This window comes from Rhodofomes roseus (assembly GCF_022264815.1).
Source record: "Rhodofomes roseus strain CIRM-BRFM 1785 chromosome Unknown C8Q71scaffold_6, whole genome shotgun sequence".
In the NCBI taxonomy this organism is placed as follows: domain Eukaryota; kingdom Fungi; phylum Basidiomycota; class Agaricomycetes; order Polyporales; family Fomitopsidaceae; genus Rhodofomes; species Rhodofomes roseus.
The window spans coordinates 82,623-99,667 of NW_025952962.1; the positions used below are offsets into that span (position 1 = coordinate 82,623).

Sequence of the window (17,045 nt, forward strand, 5' to 3'; positions counted from 1 at the left end):
AGAAATGCCACTTCGACGTCACTGAAGTGGAATTCCTGGGAATGATAATCCGACCGGACACCATTGCCATGGACCCCGTGAAAGTGAGCGGAATCGCTGACTGGCCCGTACCCGAATCAGTCAAGCAAGTCCGCTCCTTTGTCGGATTTGCGAATTTCTACCGACGGTTCATCCTCCACTTTTCTGAGCGTGCACGACCCCTAGTGGACCTCACAAAGAAGGACGTACGATGGCATTGGGACGAGGAGCAACAACTCGCCTTTGAGGATCTGAAGCACGAGTTTACGCGTGCTCCCACCTTGGTCATGCCAGATGAAACCAGGCCATTTGCTCTCGAATGCGACGCCTCGAAGTTTGCTACCGGCGGTGTCCTGCTACAGAGTGATGCAAACGGGGACTTGCACCCCTGTGGCTTCATCTCCCAGTCCTTGAACCCCGCCGAGCGGAACTACGAGATCTACGACCGCGAACTCCTCAGCATCATACGCGGTCTGGAGACCTGGAAACACTATTTCCTAGGTAGCCCGCACAAGCTCCAAATCCGCTCGGACCACCGTAACTTGACCTACTGGCGCACCGCGCAGAAGCTCAATCGACGACAAGCACGATGGTCGCTGTTCCTCAGCGAATTCGACTATGAACTGGCACACGTCCCTGGAACGCAAATGACCATCGCCGACCTTCTATCCCGACGCAGTGACCATGATACCGGGGCTGATGACAACGACGACATCGTAATGTTAGCCCCCCAGCTCTTCGTGCGAGCCATCAACGCGGACCTCCTCGATCGCCTACGAGACTGCCATGAAAAGGAACCCATGGTAAAGGAGGCCTTCGATGCTCTCCTTGGCAAAGGACCTGCACCTGCGAAGACCTCGCTTACGGATTGGCAGACGGACGGAGACCTGGTATGGTATCAATCACGAGTGTATGTTCCTCCGGATGCGGGACTCCGACGGAACGTGGTACGCTTGTACCACGAGCTCCCCTCCGCAGGTCATCCGGGCATCCACAAGACGACCACCCTCGTGCAACGCGACTTCTGGTGGCCTGGAATGGGACAATTCATCGCACGATACGTCAAGGGATGTGGAATCTGTCAGCAGATGAAACCGAACACGCATCCCACAGTGACTCCTCTCATCCCAATCCCGCCACAACACCCCGCCACACCGTTCTCATGCCAAACAATGGACTTCATCACCGCACTCCCCGAGACTCCCCGCGGACATAATGCTATTTATGTCGTGGTGGACCACGACTCTACGAAGGGGGTAATTTTCATCCCATGCACGGACCAGGTGGATGCCGAAACAACCGCCAAGATGAACCACGACCACGTGTACCGACGCTTCGGACTCGCACGCAAGTTCATCTCCGATCGCGGCCCTCAGTTTGCATCCAAGGTCATGGGAGAACTCTGCCGCCTGACCGGAATCGAACGCACACTCTCCACAGCGTACCACCCTCAGACTGATGGCCAGACGGAACGAGCCAACCAGGAACTAGAGATATTCCTCCGAATCTTCTGCGCGAACAACCCTGAAACATGGGACGAGATGCTCCCCGATGCCGAGTTCGCACACAACTCCCGACCCCATTCCGCCATCAAGATGTCGCCATTCTACGCAATGATGGGATATGAACCCCGAGGAATCCCCCACATCACCGAAGTTGCTGACTCCCCGACCACGGAAGAACGACTCAAGCGGCTACAGAAAGCCCGAGAAGAAGCCGCATTCGCACTAGAAGCTGCGCAACGAGTCATTGAGAAGAGAATCAAGGACCGCACACCTGCTTTCAAGAAGGATCAGCAGGTATGGCTCGACACGCGGCACCTCCGCCTCCCCTACGCCACAAGGAAACTAGCTCCTAAGAAGGAAGGTCCTTTCAAGATCACCGAGGTCATGGGAAGAGCGACGTATCGCCTCCAACTGCCTCCGCAATGGCGAATCCACCCTGTATTCCACGCCGGTCTCCTATCCCCGTACAATGAGACCGAGGAACACGGCCCGACCTATACAGAACCTCCCCCGGACGAAGTAGACGGAGAAAACTCCTGGGAATTCGAAGCTATCCTTGGTCACAAGGGCACGGCAAGCCGACGCCGGTACCTCGTGAAGTGGAAAGGGTACCCTCCCAGTGAGAACTCGTGGGAACCCGAAGACGTCTTCCTGGGCACAGGGGAAGAGACCCTTGATGAGTACAAGCGCGCGCACCATCTCCGACTCCTCTACGAGTATAAAGAGAAGAGCCGTCTTGGAGTGGTGAGACTCGGACCCCAAGACGACAACGCTTGCGACTGCTGAGTTGAGCTCTATGCCCTCCACCGCTGCCTACGACGACCTCTCCCTCCAGGCTTACTACGACGCGTGGACCATCAACCAGCTCCCCTATCTCGGCCTGAACCGCAAGCAACGTCTCCCACTCGACCCCCGTTACCACAAGTGCCACCGATGCCACTTCCTAGTCAGGACCGAAGGCCACGAAGGCCGGTGCAAACCTACATCTCGGCCTCCACCGAGGCCGGCCTCTTCGACCAGACAACCCCCGCAGCACCAGCCTCCCTCTTCGACTCCCTCCTTCGCTGCCGCCCACTCCCGGGAGGCCACCTCAATTGGCCCCTCGCCTCACAGGTGCTCTCGGCGCCGAACGCCTTCGTCGCCGCACTCGAGCGTAACGGTTCACTCTCCAACGACCCCAGTGTCGCTCTCGATGCACTGGACTCCCTTGCCGACCTCTACGACGCCGCAGCAGACGTCTGGGTCCAGCAGGACCTCATGGAGGATGCCGTCCACCTCTATGCCGAGAGGAGGAATGCATCGGCGCGGAGGTTGATGCGCAGGTTCAAGGATCTCGAGGACCACCCTGCGATGAAGTCCGTCGCCAGGTCGCTTGTCCCTGTCAACGACATCCAGTACACACGCGACTTCGTGGTCTCCCCTACCTTCACCGACATCAATGCCCGAGACTTCGCCCGTATCGTAACCAACTACTCCCCCTGCACCGTTTGTCATGGAACCAACATCTCCTACCACCGCACCGTCGACTGCCCCCACTACCGTTGCCCCCGCTGCAATCGTCGTCAGCCGGGACACGTCGAGTCCCTCTGCTCGGCCAACGAAGCCGAGGCCCCCACCTTCCCGCCGGACCTCCGCTCTCTGACCGACCTCCTGAGAGGGGGAGTGTTCACACAACCGGTGGCAGCCATGTGGACGATGTGCGCGGACAGACTCTACGCCGGAAACCGATCCCTCATCGCATCCCGACCAACGGACTTCCTTCCCCCGTACCTCCGAGCAAAACGAATCACCCTCGAGAACGCGCATCAGTGGTATGTCGTCCTCCACGGCCGTATCAATGGCGCCTTTGCCGACCCGGCAAGGGCCCATGACATGACCTCGCACATATCCACCGCCCTTGTCCGTGTCTACGAGAGTCGCCTCGAAGCTCGTAACGCCCTCACCGAGCTCCACTACGAGGAGGAACCCTACATTGACCAGACTCAGCTCTATGGGGCCCGCCCTCCACCTAGTGAACGCCGGGAGAATAACGAGAGTCGGCGCCCTGATACCCCGCATCCACACCCTGTCCTGGGGACGGTACCTACCTCTCCCGTCTCTACTCGATCGAACCTCGAGACCCCGAACCCCTCGGAGGTTGACGAGAACGAGCCTCCCGACGATGCCAACCCACTCCCGCTCCCCGCCTACGAACCGGTCGAAGGAATGGACCGCATTCCTCTCCGCCAACTGACCACTTCGCCCACGTCATCCTTCCAACCTTCGCCGGAGTCCACGGTATTGGACCTCGTCTCTACCGACTCGGGGATCGCGGTTGCTCAACTGCGCAGGCATCGTGATGGGAGTACGACATTCTTGCCCCCGCCTGATCAAGCTTAGAAAAGTCGACGAGGACGTCGACTCTAGGAAGGGGCTTATGTTACGTCAACGTTTGTTTTCCTTTATTTTGCGCTTGACCGTTGTACTACCTTAGCATGGGCCCAACCCCATGACGCTACGCTTCTAGTCTTCGGACTCCTTCGCTGTTCGCTCCGGTCCAACCCGGGGCAGTTCACGTGATCTCTGACTCAGTATGACTCGTCGTGACTCGTCTCTTACTCATACCTGACTCATCGTTTATGACTCGGTCCCTGACTCGTCATGACTCACTCCCCCGCGCTCCTATTGGCTAGGTAGTTGTGACTCGTCCAGGACCTGCCCTGAACTCCCCATGTATATAAGACCAGTGTACAGTAGCGGTCGAACCTCAGTTCGACCTGGTTATCTATTGAAGCTTCACCAGCTCCTTGGATATCAGAAACTCCCCGCTCGACCTGCTAGACGGACTTAGCAGCGTCTTCGACCATCCTCCCCATCCAAGGACGATTAGAACCTAAGGTCCCTACGTTTAGGGTTAGGTTGAGAGCTAGTGCTCTAGGTGTCACGCTTCGCGTAACAGAGAACATGATATTCAAAAATTCTTGAACACTATGTGGCTCAATTGTTCTGAAAGGATTGAAAACAGATTGTCACATGGGGTGTTACAATCTTTTCTCAATCTTTCAGGCTGTCACAATCTGTTTCAAATCCTTCCAGCTGTTGATATCTTGGTGAGATTGGAAACAATTTGTATCCCAGGGGTTCAAAACAATTTGCCCAAAAGGATTGACAAGAGATTGTGACACTAGCTGTGACACTGTGCCACTTCCCTATGACAGAGCAGCAGTGAAGGCAATTATGCCAAACCTATGATAAGCTGCCTTCTGCTGGTATGCTCAGTCATTTTTGGTCCCTCATTCATTGCCTGCCATCACATGAGTCTCATTAGATGCACTCAGTGTACAGGGTTGTACTTGTGATTGTACATTCCTAGATATGTGCATCTCATTGTATGACTAATGAACATGTCCCAGACCTGTGCATGTCCAGATGCAATGAAAGAGGGACCAAAAATGACTGAGCATACCAGCAGAAGGCAGCTTATCATAGGTTTGGCATAATTGCCTTCACTGCTGCTCTGTCATAGGGAAGTGGCACAGTGTCACAGCTAGTGTCACAATCTCTTGTCAATCCTTTTGGGCAAATTGTTTTGAACCCCTGGGATACAAATTGTTTCCAATCTCACCAAGATATCAACAGCTGGAAGGATTTGAAACAGATTGTGACAGCCTGAAAGATTGAGAAAAGATTGTAACACCCCATGTGACAATCTGTTTTCAATCCTTTCAGAACAATTGAGCCACATAGTGTTCAAGAATTTTTGAATATCATGTTCTCAATCATTTGCCTAGAGGATCACAGACAGATCAAAGACACTTGTCAATGAATCCTTCTGTGATCTGTTCCTGATACTTCGAGTCTGAATGATTAATTGATTGTTTCTGACTTTTATTGACAATCTTTCATACGAAATATCGTGAAAAAGATTTTGTCAATTTTATCGATCTTTCACTTAAAGGATCGAAAGTTTCATCCGGTGGACGCCGTAGAAGCATGGCTGCGTATCTTGACAGTTTGTCGATTGAATGCGCCACGAACGCATGCGTGCCTGACTCCGCCGGACCGGCCGCGCAAAAGAAGTGGCCATGCAGCCCATGCGGGGATTCCTGCCCGGCTGTAAAGAAGGTTGACGTGAGCGCTTCACGTAACGCCTCCAGCAACTTGAACAGTTGGCTTGCAGCTGGCAGTGGACGCGTACGGACCTCGGTCGTAAAACTTACGAAGACAAACTCGCATACAAGTCATCAAAGGCTCGGGGGTAAGTTAGCAGGGGTCGTGGCCACCACCAGGCGGTGGTCATAAAGAGAGTGACTTCATTGGTGTCGACTGTCTCATCATTGTCCATCGTGTTATGCGACAGTTCACGTCTCTATGACCGAAATAAATAAGCCTCAATGTTCCTCGAAGCCCATGCAGTAGCGTACCCAGCGGGTCTTCACCGAGAGGTGGTCGACAGCATCAGACGGCTGATGCACCGTGTGGGACAACTCAAGCTGCGCCTCGACGAGGGCACGCACAACGGTACGTCGTCGACACTGGCCTTCTGGGATTTCAGCCGTTTCTGGGGAGAGTGGGAGAGCGCTGGTGGAATGAGGCCTTTCGCAGTTGACGTGGCGGCGGACGGGTCTATCGAAGTGAGTGGACGAACTGTAAGCGCTAGTACGCATATATTGATCGACCTGGTCATAGCATACGTCCATCAACGTTCACGGTCCTCTCATGAGACCACTCACCGAGTCGACCTCGAGCGGCGCGAAGCAAGTTTACTGCTGCTTAGACACGAAGGATGGTTTTGAACAGCTGACTCTGGATCTACGCGGACGAGCTCAACCTATTGATCATGACCACTGACCACATATCACAATGAGCATTCGAAGGACGGTTACGAATGCATGCGAAAGCATTGGGGGGTAAGTATACGATACATGGGTATTTCTCGGCTATGAACCTTAGTTTTTACGGTAGTGTCCGCGTCCGTTGCGCCTGGCAAGGAAGAGCCGCAGAGGCTAGAAGCAGGCTCCAGATAGAATGAGGATTATCCTTGAGCCCGCAGGCGGCTACAGGCGAGGGATAGGATAGCACGCGTATAGAGCACTGGATGCATCTAGAAAGCGATGTAGCGGTCCGAGACCAATGCATGGTCTCCGCGGATGTTGAGCAGGGAGTACTACGCACAGCATCAGCATACATCCCACCCCCAGACACCTCAAACTCACCTCGACAAGGTCAGGCCGCACGCCCCGCACCAAGTTCACGTACACGAGATTCGGCTCCGCGAAGAACGGGCGCAGGCCCGCGGCCTCGAGGGACTCCCACCAGCTGTTGAAAGCCGCGAAGGTGTCGTGGCCCGAGCCGGAGCGTGCGTGCAGCTCGATCTGCAGCTGGCCGATCGGGAGCAGGGGCAGCATCGGCGAGGGGGGCGGCGGCGGCGCGTGCGGGTTGGAGGGGGGCGGGGGCGGTGGGGGCCGCTTCGCGGCCTGGGCGATGTGGTGCGTCAGGAAGGACGCGAGCGCGTCGAACTCGGCGCCTTCGATGTCGACCTGCGGGGCGTGCGCGCTCAAGACGGGGCGCTGAAAATCGGTACGGAGACACTCACCTTGAGGATGTCAATGAAGGAGTGCCCGTTCATCGCCATCAGCGTCTGCAGCGTGTAGAAGGGCGGGTTCGCGTCCGGCCCGTAGTTGTCCGCCGAGCCAAGGCCCCACGACTTGAAGTGCGAGCGCGAGCGCAGGCTGTAGTCCTCCGTGATCTCGGGGCCGAAGTTGGGCACGCTGAAGTCGTAGCCCCAGACCTGGCAGCGCGGGGCGGCGCGCAGGAGCGCGGCCTCGAAGGACGACTCGTTGTTGATGCCGAAGGAGTAGATCACGCAGGAGTCTTGCTGCGCGATGCGCTCGAGGCCGCAGACCCACTTGCCGCCGTCTCCGAGGGCGCCGACTCGCTCGACGCGGTGCGGGCAGCGGAAGGACGGGATGTAGAAGTCCCCTGCGGTCAGACTAGGTCAGTAAGCGTGTCTCACTAGGCGGTTCCGCAGTGGCTACGCACAGAGCGTGTAGAAGTCATCTTGTGGTGGGAAGCTGAGAAGAAGAGGGTGGTCAGAACGGGGTGGGGAGGCGCCTGCACGCCGAAAGGGGATGCTACGCACGCCTGAACACGATCCGGCGTCGGCCCCCACTTCCGCACCATCCCTTCTCGCTCTCGGAGCGTCTGCTGGTACCGCCTGTCCTCCTCGGAGATCCATGTCTTGAGCGGGTTGTGCTTGTTGAAGTAGGGCGGGTCCGGCGGGCCCTGGGCGTACACGAACAGGAGGCCGACGAGGACGAGCGCAAGGAGGGTCGAGTAGCGCGGGTGGCGCGCGATGAAGTGTTTCGCGGAAGCTGCGGGGGCCATGGCGGGCGAGTGTGCGGTGTCAGGTCCGGGCAAAGGAGCGAAAGGGCCTGTTGAAGGCGAGCTGGGGATATAGGAATGGCAAGCGAGAAGGTGTTGTGCTGGCCGCAGCGCAGGCGGTCCGCTTAGGGTCCGTCGCACTGCACCTCCCAATCACCTCGGCAAATGTCGCTCCACAACCCTCGAACCGCATCCCCGCAGCGACGGACCCTCGTTCCCTCGTGAAACCGGTCTCTTTCTATATCATTGTGTTATCTACGTTTAGCCGGACCCCGCCCATGTCTAACCTGACGACGGAGGGCTCAGACCTATGTACTCGCCGAGTCTTGACCACTGTACGCCATGTCGAATGTACAGTCCACAGTCCCTCAACTACTGGACTTCTCCCGGGAGGTACTACTTATCTCAAGATCTTCGGACGCAACTCAAGACCCTCAAACTCGTCGCAGTGGAGCTCTCAATGCACCGCCAGTGTGGCTGCTGACGGGAACACACGCTCACCACCTTCGCTCGGACATGACATCACGAAGAACAACACATCTGCTGCGCCGGTGAAAAGAAGCTCATTGACATCATGCGGCTTCCGGACGGATCGTGTACAGTACACTGCTCCCGTTCGTCGCCGTGATCCAGCTTGCCTAGTGATCCTACTGTATCACAGCTATTTTCAGAACGTTGGACAGTCGCAAACGCGAGCGACATACGATGACTAAGCACTCCGCCCTTCGAGATGTTGGAGAAAGCGGCACTCGCCCCATCGCACCGCTCTTCTTCCCCACTGCACAGCTAGTAGGCCAGAACCTGCGCACGACGATGCGGCCCTCGCGTGTATGATACGGCCTGCGCAACGCGATCCCGTGCGCCTTAGATGCAGAGCCAATAAACTCGCAAAACGCGTCTATGGCTCCTTCCGACCTTGCTTGCGACGGGCGTCGGGATATCCGAGGCAGCGAGCCGTGATGCAAGCTCAATTGTGGGAGTGCTGTATGTACCTAGTTGGCATGCATATGGTAGACTATCTACTACCACGAGAAAACGTGATCGCGACGCATCTCAATGTCCCGCGCACAGTGGCAAAACAGGCTCAAGCGAACATAGACGTGCGGAGGTGCGGCGCGATGGCGCGAGCGCCGCTTTCTCCAACTTCTCGAAGAGCGGGGCTCTTGGTCAGCGTATGTCGCGCGCGTTTGCGACTGTCCAACGTTCTGAAAATAGCTGCAATCCATTTGCAGCGTTTGCTATGTTTCCACACCTATCGTTGTGTTCTGTCATCGCTCGTGTCTTGACTCATCGTAACCGTGCGCATCGATATCGTACCAATGCCTGCTAAGTTTGGGCTGGTATGAAGGAAGAACGACGGCAATTGAGTATGCAGCCTAACGCGGCGGGCTACGATCTCCTAGAAGTCCGTGCATGCCTCTAACATAACAGCCATGGGACACAATCTTCCCCTGACGGAAGGCAGCTTGGTGAGTGGCCACATTAGAGCTCCATGAACGTTGCTGAACTATATAGCATTCCAGCTCACCATGATAGAGCCGGCGCGTTAAGTCCATGACGGTAGCCAAACGGTAGCTGCTAAGGCTCTCAGCCCAGCGTCTTCCGTTCTCCCCATCCTCCGCTGAACTCTCGGTTGGCACTAGCAGCGTCCATGATGTCCCGGTCCAGGCGCAGCTCAAGTCATCTCACAAGGCGCGTCGCTCGTCTAGCGTCAAACATCCCGACCAGTTTTGTAAGCACAGTGGGTCGATAGTTAGGTCCGGCAACGCGAGCGAGGAAATTCGCGCGGTTTTCCAGGGAATAACAGATGCTTCGCCGCGATGCTCAAGACGTCGATAGTTCCTCGTTCTTCAGGCGAATATGCAGAGGACCGACTCACGATTGTATACTTCATACGAGCACCGGAAGGCAAGGGGCAAGATTTCTGCAGGTAGACTCTAAAGCGAGCCGTCACGCGAGGACGACATCGCCGAACGCACGCATATCCGATATGCGATCTCGATTCAGAGACCTAGACGATGGATAGTCAATTACTTGGGCGGAAGCCTGGGGCCGCCTCGTAGTGTGCGTATTCTTTCGTCAGGTTGTACACCTCCGTCGTCTGATACTGATGTAGGATTGCTCTTCAGTATTCTTACTCGGTGACTTGCAGCTTGTGCACAGGCCGATGACGCAGACGTCTGCTCCTGCAGTACTGACTTTAATCTACGCTGCGACGGTACAGCTATTCCGCGTTCCGGGTGACATAGCGAAGTCTGCAGCCCCGAAGACGCTAAGAACAGAGTGAGCGTGCGCGTACATCAGTAGCTTCGGGTTTGTGTGCTGACCGACGGTACAGGATGACCGCCCTAGCACAAGTGCAATGTATGCATGACTCGATATGGCCCATTCAGCGTCGCAACAGCTTAGCCCTGGGAACGAACGATTTGTTGGCACTCTTGCGGGCGACCAGAACTAGCTTTGTATCTTGGTCACATCCTATGGGAACCTGAAACAGCAAACGGATAGGCCGCCCACGGATACGTAAGTGTCGTCGTCGGATGAACAGTCGTCTTATTGATGACGACGATGTCAGCGCGATGTTTTGGTCACTTGTGATCAGAGCTAACACGCCGCAAAGTATTATTCCTTATCACCTTCGCTGATCTCGTGTGCAAGATATGTAATCTGCTAGGTCATTCATGGGTCCAGACGGGAACAACCCATCCATGTGGTGGCTTGTCATACATCCGCCGGTCGTCGACATCGCCAATGCTCACTAGAACGACTCGGATGTATGGCTCGACCAAGTCTTAGGTATGGCCTTTTACGTGCTCGCGGGCCCCGAATCTCTCCACCCTCGTCTAGCTTACCGCCGTAGAACGGGCGGCCTTCGGGCGCTGAAGCACATGGGATGGCTAGCCGGTATGTGCAAATGGCCGCTCATCCTACTATCGTTCGTCGCAATGTCTCGTTGGAGGGGGTGAGATACATGAGTCTAGAGCCTAGGGATATCCCATACACGCTGAGCACAGCGACTCGCTGTGCTCAAGCGGTATGTACACGTTCCTCGGCTGCGCTTTCGAAAACTCAACGGGGATACGCATCTTCTTCGAGCGAAGCGCCCCACTCTGTGAGCTGTCACGGCGATCGCGTAAGGGGTTGGTAAGGAGCACTGTTTGGAAACCTATAAGAGAACGTCCTTCGCACGACACAACCCTCAAGAGCAAAATACGATGCGAGTCCTAGTAGTCGGGTACGTGATACCCCCATCGTTCTGTAAGATACGCTATCCTGATGTCGTCGCAGTGCCTCTGGTTTCATCGGCTTCGGGGCTGCCCAGGCCCTAGTGCGCGCTGGACACATTGTCTATGGCGTGACGCGCTCAGAGGACAAGAAAAAGACGCTCGCAGCGGAAGAGAGTGAGCACATACAGTGAGCCTCTCGTCATCGTGAGCTTCGTGCTGAAACGCCTGAATACAGTAATACCTATCGTCGCTGAGACTGCGAACCCGTCACCCTGGCTCCCTCTGGCGGCCACTCTCGACGTAGTGATCGAGGCGATTGGCGGCTGGGACGTTGAGACCCTCTCCCCGAAGCTCTTGGATGCCGTTGCTGAGGCTGTCAAGAAACACCGCCCTCCGCACGCTCCGAAGCTCGCCTACATCTATACCTCTGGGTCGTACGTTCACGGAGACAACCGAAAAGACATCTTCACCGACACTACTCCCATTACTCAGCCTATCGAGCTTAGCAAGTGGCGGGCAGCATTCGAGCAGAAAGTCGCTACCCATTCTGTGCTCAACGGCATCGTGATCCGTCCGGCGATAATGTATGGCAAGTCGGCATCCTTCTTTAAGGTCATGTTCCAGGCTGCACGCGCCGGCGGGACTATCAAATGGTACGGCAGCCCCGGAGTGAGGTACTCGCTCGTGCATCAGGACGATGTCGGTGAAATGTACCGCCTGGCAGCTGAGAAGTCGGCCGTCATAGGGGGACTGTGCTTCGATGTGGCGAACGACTTCACGGAGAGCGTCGATGACATACTGCAGAGGCTCGTCGAGGTATCTGGTGCACAGGGCTATGAGTATGTCGAGGCACAGACGCGTACGTTGCATCTCAGTCTCTACCAAGGCGGTGCTCATATATCTTTCACAGCGCTCGAGCGCGTCTTTGCATCTTCATTGCGTCTGCGCCTGTACCTGGCACGTAGCCTCCTTGGATGGCAACCACGCAAAGCGGGGGTGGTAGATTACATGGAGATCTACTACGACGCATGGAAAGCATCCCTTTAACGGAAGTGCGGCCTACTGCCGAGCTCATCTCCTGTATGTTGAGTGCAATGCCGTTGCGACTTTCTGCTTTCAATCCACTTCAATGATTCTGGTTCGGTTACTACGTGCCTCGGCATGCGTTGACAAATATGTGTCTACATCCACACTGGCATATACTCCGGTAAGGGTTTGAGCTGCGTGAGACCGGATGCGTATCCTTGGTTCACATCGTCGTGACACTTATTCGTCGAGATTAGTTGTTCTTACAGCATATGTGCACTGTGGCGATTCAAATGTTCCGGTGTGGAGGAGAAATCCGGCCGAGGTCTAGATCGACGCGTAGCGTCACGGTTTTACTGCTGTTCTCTCTCTTGGCAGTGTTAGCTTATATCATTTCGCATGCAGACGTTACCTACGATACAAACATCAATCTACTGTACCATCGACTCTACCGGCGCGTTCGCGAGGAACCGGAAGGCGGAGGCGGAGGACCGACCGTAGGGCGAAGGCGGGCGACGTCGAGCAGAGTGCCGCACCTGTCGGGGGCCCAGGTCGCGAACGTCAGTAGCACCGCTCCGCCGCTGTCAGCCCCGCGCCGAGACTATGGTCCGCCGTCCGAAGCCGGAAGGGGAACCAACGGACGTCGTCACCCGGGCGGGTGTCCCATACGGTACTTTCCTTATTCGGTAATATTCCTTCCCGATCTGTCAACGATCGCTTGCCTGTCACTCATCGCCTTTCCTTTCGAACTTACCTCATCTCCCCTTCTGTCATCCTTTGCTCCTTAGTTCCTTCTCGCTCTCGTTGCGCTGCTTGTACTTATAGAGGGCCGCGTCGCCCGTTCTCGCTGGTTAATCGTATCCCCCAGCTTCTCCCCTCTCGCTCACGCGCACTTCAAGGTTCGGCACGGACGAGCGACTCGACGTCGCGCGTGCACCTCAAGTCAAGTCAGTCGAGTAGTCGAGAAGATTAGATAAGTATTCATTTGTTTCCGCGCGGCCACACTACTCCACACAGAACATCGCCGCCGTCCTCTCACCAGCCCGAACACCCATCGTCGACTCTACTGAACACCTGCACCCGGAGACGAGTTTGTGTGTGTTGGTCGTCGACGCACGCTTTCTCTCCCACACCGGCGAGTGGCGCACGATGTGCTTCCACTATATATGCGACTCTGTAACTCGAAGCCGCGTTATGTATGGAAGTACAATTTGCAGCACGTACACTGCATGAAATGACCTCGCGCGTGCAGAGCATTGGTGGGCTTGAGATGGTTTTATTCGGCACAACCAGCCTGCGGGCATTGCTACTCAGCGATACATTCCGGAACAACGATGGGTCATGGAAGGTATATGTACACAGCGGGAATATTGGTACAATCAAAACATAGTTGAAAATGGATGTGCGTGAAAAAAGCAAAGGGAGAATATACGCGCAGTCCTCTAGATCATGGGGAGCTCGCCCCGTGCAGCACTGCTCACTTACTTCCGGTGTCTCCCAGCCGGGCCATTCACAAGCCTCTCCGACCGCCTCGTCCCGTTCGGCGTAGTCCCCGCCGCATTCCGTCCGCCACGCGTAGTGTTCGCACGCGGAGGCTGCGTCGACGGCCCAGCAGCGCCACGGGCCTTCCTCCCATGGGCAGGTGCCGTGCGCACCGCGCGCGGGGACACCGGCATCGCATTCGGGTCCTCCTCCTCTTCCTCCATCGGCGTCAACGAGCCCTCGAATACGAGCGCCGCTTTGCGCTTCGTCCCGCGCACCAGCGGCCCGACCGGCTCGTCCTCGCCGACGCCCTCATCCTCCGAGACGACGACCTCCTCCTCGCCGCGCTCCTGCTGCAACTGCTGGAGGAGGGCGACCGAGCGGCGCTGCAGCTGCTGGCTCTGCGGGTAGGCGCCGGGGAGCCCGGGCAGCTGCGAGCCCACCGGCGGCTCCTCGTGCATCTGCGAGTCCCCGCCGTTCGTCTCTGCGTGGCCCGAGTCCATCGAGGCGTCCGCGTCCGCGTTGGCGTTGTCGTCTTCGGCGGCGTCGAAGTGGGCAGACTGGGAGTACTGCGAGTCGGCGGGCGGGATGGCGTTTCCGAGGGGTACGTTCGCCGCGAGCCAGCGGTATGGGATGAGCCAGGGGTGCTCCAGCGAAGAGGAAGGCGGCATGCGGGTCTGAGGCGAGAATTCCAGGAGACGTTCGATGAAGTCACGAGCTGCGTCTGGGACATTGGGGGGCATACGGTCAGTGGTGCAAGGAGGGGGGAAGGGGGGATCGAAAACGTACGGCTTGGACAAGTGGTTTGGAAACAATCCCAGTCGACTTCGCGGCTTAAGACTCTGGCCGCGAGTTCGCCAGTTTCGTCGGGGAAGGGATTGCTCCCAGTGAGCCTGGAGACGGCAATCAGGACAGAATACGTGGGTCAACGATAAGAACGCACATGCAAAAGACGATGACGCCGACACTCCAGCTATCGACCAGGTGGTCATAGCCGTCGCAGTTCTTCTGCAAAACGACCTCCGGGGCCAGGTATGAAGGCGTGCCACACATGGTCTGTAACATCGACGACAATTAGAGACAGATCGCACGCAGATAACTTTTGCACTGACTCTCAACATGGTCATGCTGTCCACGGCCTTCGCGAGACCGAAGTCAGCCACCTTCACCAACGGCGGGTTGTCCCTCGTCAGCAGAACATTCTCAGGCTTCAGATCCCGATGAGCAATACCCTTGCTATGGATGTACTGTGAATACCACAATGAGTAAGGAAAGCACGTATGTCCGTCCATTGTCGGCTCCATACCTGAAGGGCATCACAAATCTGGTAGGTGATATGTTGAGACAAAGATTCCGCTGTATCATGATCAAAGTGAGCCTTCTCGCTGCGTCTCGATAAACGAACTGGCTTACTCAGTCGTTGGTTTTCTGAGTCGAGAATGTAGTCTAGGAGGTCGCCCCCCTGAATCAACTCCAGAATGAGATCTAAATTGAGTCAGCACGCCAATTATTTGGATTACACGACTCATCCACTCACTGATAGTGTGCTCCTCGTAGAAGACCTCCTTCAGCCCACAAATCCTAGGATGCTGAAGGTCTTCGAGGATGTTGATCTCTCTCGAGAACGCAGCGTCATTGTGCGCCTGTGCATTCGATGCCGTACGCAGGCGCTTGCGCTCCATGGTCTTGACGGCATACCATACTCCAGTCTCGCGGTGAATGGCTTTGGTAACGGTAGCAAAGGAGCCCGTGCCTAGCGTCTCGTGCAGCTGGTAGTACTTGAAGATGCCCCGGAGGGTCGCAGCCGCTGCCAAGTGTCGGAAGACAAAACCTGCTATCTGTCAGCTGTAATGTTCACCTCTCCATAAATCGACACGCACGATAATCTTGTGTGGCCGTGGCCCCGAACTGTGGCTGCCATGTTCCGAATGATAGCTCATTTCCGTCGTAGAGCAGCCGCGTCATGTTCTTGCCGATCTTTTGCTGGTTGATCTTCGGGTACAACGTCAGTGAGACATAACACGTTGTAAGCCGCAGCCTAACTCACAAATGTGCCATTGCTTGACAAGTCCGTCACCTTCACCGCTGACTTGGGACCCTTCTGGCCGTCCCATTCAATCCGACAGTGGTAATTACCTGCGCCACAGACGCGTCGTCCCGTCAGAATACGCGCTAGTCGCATCCATAGCAATAGAAAGGCTCACTGATTTTCATGCCAGGGAATACAATGTCGTTCCCTCCTCGCGAGGAGTCATCATTACGCCCAACACTGTAAACCCGCTTGACCTTCTGAAAGTCGATGCGGTGGAGGTTGGCGTTGCATGGGATGAGCATACCCCAGAGATGTTCGTCCACGCTGCCGTCTATCTGCGACATGAGCTGCGTCTCCTGCGTGGCCTGCTGCGTGGACTGAGTCTCCTCGACTGCGTCGGTGTGCATCGGGTCTTCTGGGTGGTCTTGAGGCATCTTGCTGGCGACAGGCAGGAAAGGGGAGGACTTTTAGGGACGGGGCTGCAGCAGTAGCGTTCGCGCAGGAAGCTATGCGGGTTTTATGTCAAAGTTGTGATCGGAGATTGGGGTCGCGCTTGGTCCAAGCGAACGTCTACAAGGACAATGAGGCCAAGCGGATCAGTATCAAAGTCAAAGGGCACCCTCCCGCAGACAGGAACGACGAACATATGTCTTTTTCTGGCTTGATGGTGTTGTTCGTCAAAGCTACTGGAAAGGCAGAGATGGGATGTGGAAGGGCCACCGACCGAAGGACGCCACAGCCTCCCTCTCGAGCTGGTGAGGAACGCGTCCAGACAATCATTGGGCGCTTGCACGCGTTCCTCGCCCGGTCACGGGAACGTGAGAACATCCGCCGCCGGGGTGTCCTCCGCCTCCCGACGCTGCTCACAACCATCGCCCCGAAGTACACATCTATATTTTCTCCCAGACGGTTGGTGACTTGTTTGATTCAACATGGCGACAAATGTTAGCCGACTTCGACGCTTGAACAAACCAGACAGCGACTCATGCCCCGGGCCAGCAACTCAAGACATGACATGACTGGATCCCTCAAGCCGGTGACTACTCTCGCGGTGCAGCTCACATCAAATTAGTGAGCTATCTGAATGTTGCTTTAGGCAAGACGCTTCAGAACAGTACCGGTCCGCCGTCTCGATCATACTCTGGATTAGCACGAGTATGTATGTGGCCGCAGTGCAGCGCTCATCAATCCACGTACGTGCGTTCTACCCAGATGAACGCGCAAATCAAAGCTACGACGTATGCATCCTTTGGCAGATCATCATGTCGCACAGCTGTCTTCTTGTGCTCCATCGGGACCACAATGAGTACTCATACCTGAAGCCCTCCATAGGGGGGATTGGCACTCACCGTCTACCATTCCACAATCAGAGACTTGCATGTTTTGGCGAAT

At 56.1% G+C, this 17,045-nt stretch overlaps 4 protein-coding genes across 4 annotated transcripts; 2 read left to right on the forward strand and 2 right to left on the reverse strand.

Moving 5' to 3' along the window:
* Positions 1-6,289: 6,289 nt before the first annotated feature.
* On the reverse strand, positions 6,290-8,085 carry C8Q71DRAFT_489357 (methyltransferase domain-containing protein). Its single transcript, XM_047918885.1, has 5 exons — positions 7,645-8,085; positions 7,545-7,576; positions 7,099-7,484; positions 6,719-7,042; positions 6,290-6,669 (listed from the first exon to the last, which is right to left on the reverse strand). Exons 1-5 carry the CDS (start codon positions 7,887-7,889, stop codon positions 6,607-6,609), a joined length of 1,050 nt encoding a protein of 349 aa, XP_047780747.1. The 5' UTR covers positions 7,890-8,085; the 3' UTR covers positions 6,290-6,606.
* Positions 8,086-9,906: 1,821 nt separating this feature from the next.
* C8Q71DRAFT_489374 (uncharacterized protein) lies at positions 9,907-10,426 on the forward strand. Its single transcript, XM_047918886.1, has 3 exons — positions 9,907-9,950; positions 10,016-10,169; positions 10,225-10,426. Exons 2-3 carry the CDS (start codon positions 10,054-10,056, stop codon positions 10,376-10,378), a joined length of 270 nt encoding a protein of 89 aa, XP_047780748.1. The 5' UTR covers positions 9,907-9,950; positions 10,016-10,053; the 3' UTR covers positions 10,379-10,426.
* Positions 10,427-11,076: 650 nt separating this feature from the next.
* Positions 11,077-12,160, forward strand: C8Q71DRAFT_893821 (uncharacterized protein; the record flags this gene model as incomplete). The annotated part of the gene is made up of 4 exons (XM_047928712.1): positions 11,077-11,121; positions 11,175-11,287; positions 11,349-11,972; positions 12,024-12,160. The coding sequence occupies exons 1-4, from the start codon at positions 11,102-11,104 to the stop codon at positions 12,158-12,160; spliced, it is 894 nt and encodes a 297-aa protein (XP_047780749.1). The 5' UTR covers positions 11,077-11,101.
* Positions 12,161-13,375: 1,215 nt separating this feature from the next.
* On the reverse strand, positions 13,376-16,410 carry C8Q71DRAFT_831210 (Pkinase-domain-containing protein). Its single transcript, XM_047926367.1, has 11 exons — positions 16,298-16,410; positions 15,826-16,223; positions 15,669-15,757; positions 15,502-15,613; positions 15,159-15,452; positions 15,035-15,106; positions 14,928-14,977; positions 14,734-14,868; positions 14,565-14,677; positions 14,411-14,514; positions 13,376-14,345 (listed from the first exon to the last, which is right to left on the reverse strand). Exons 2-11 carry the CDS (start codon positions 16,085-16,087, stop codon positions 13,621-13,623), a joined length of 1,956 nt encoding a protein of 651 aa, XP_047780750.1. The 5' UTR covers positions 16,088-16,223; positions 16,298-16,410; the 3' UTR covers positions 13,376-13,620.
* Between the last annotated feature and the right edge of the window lie 635 nt (positions 16,411-17,045).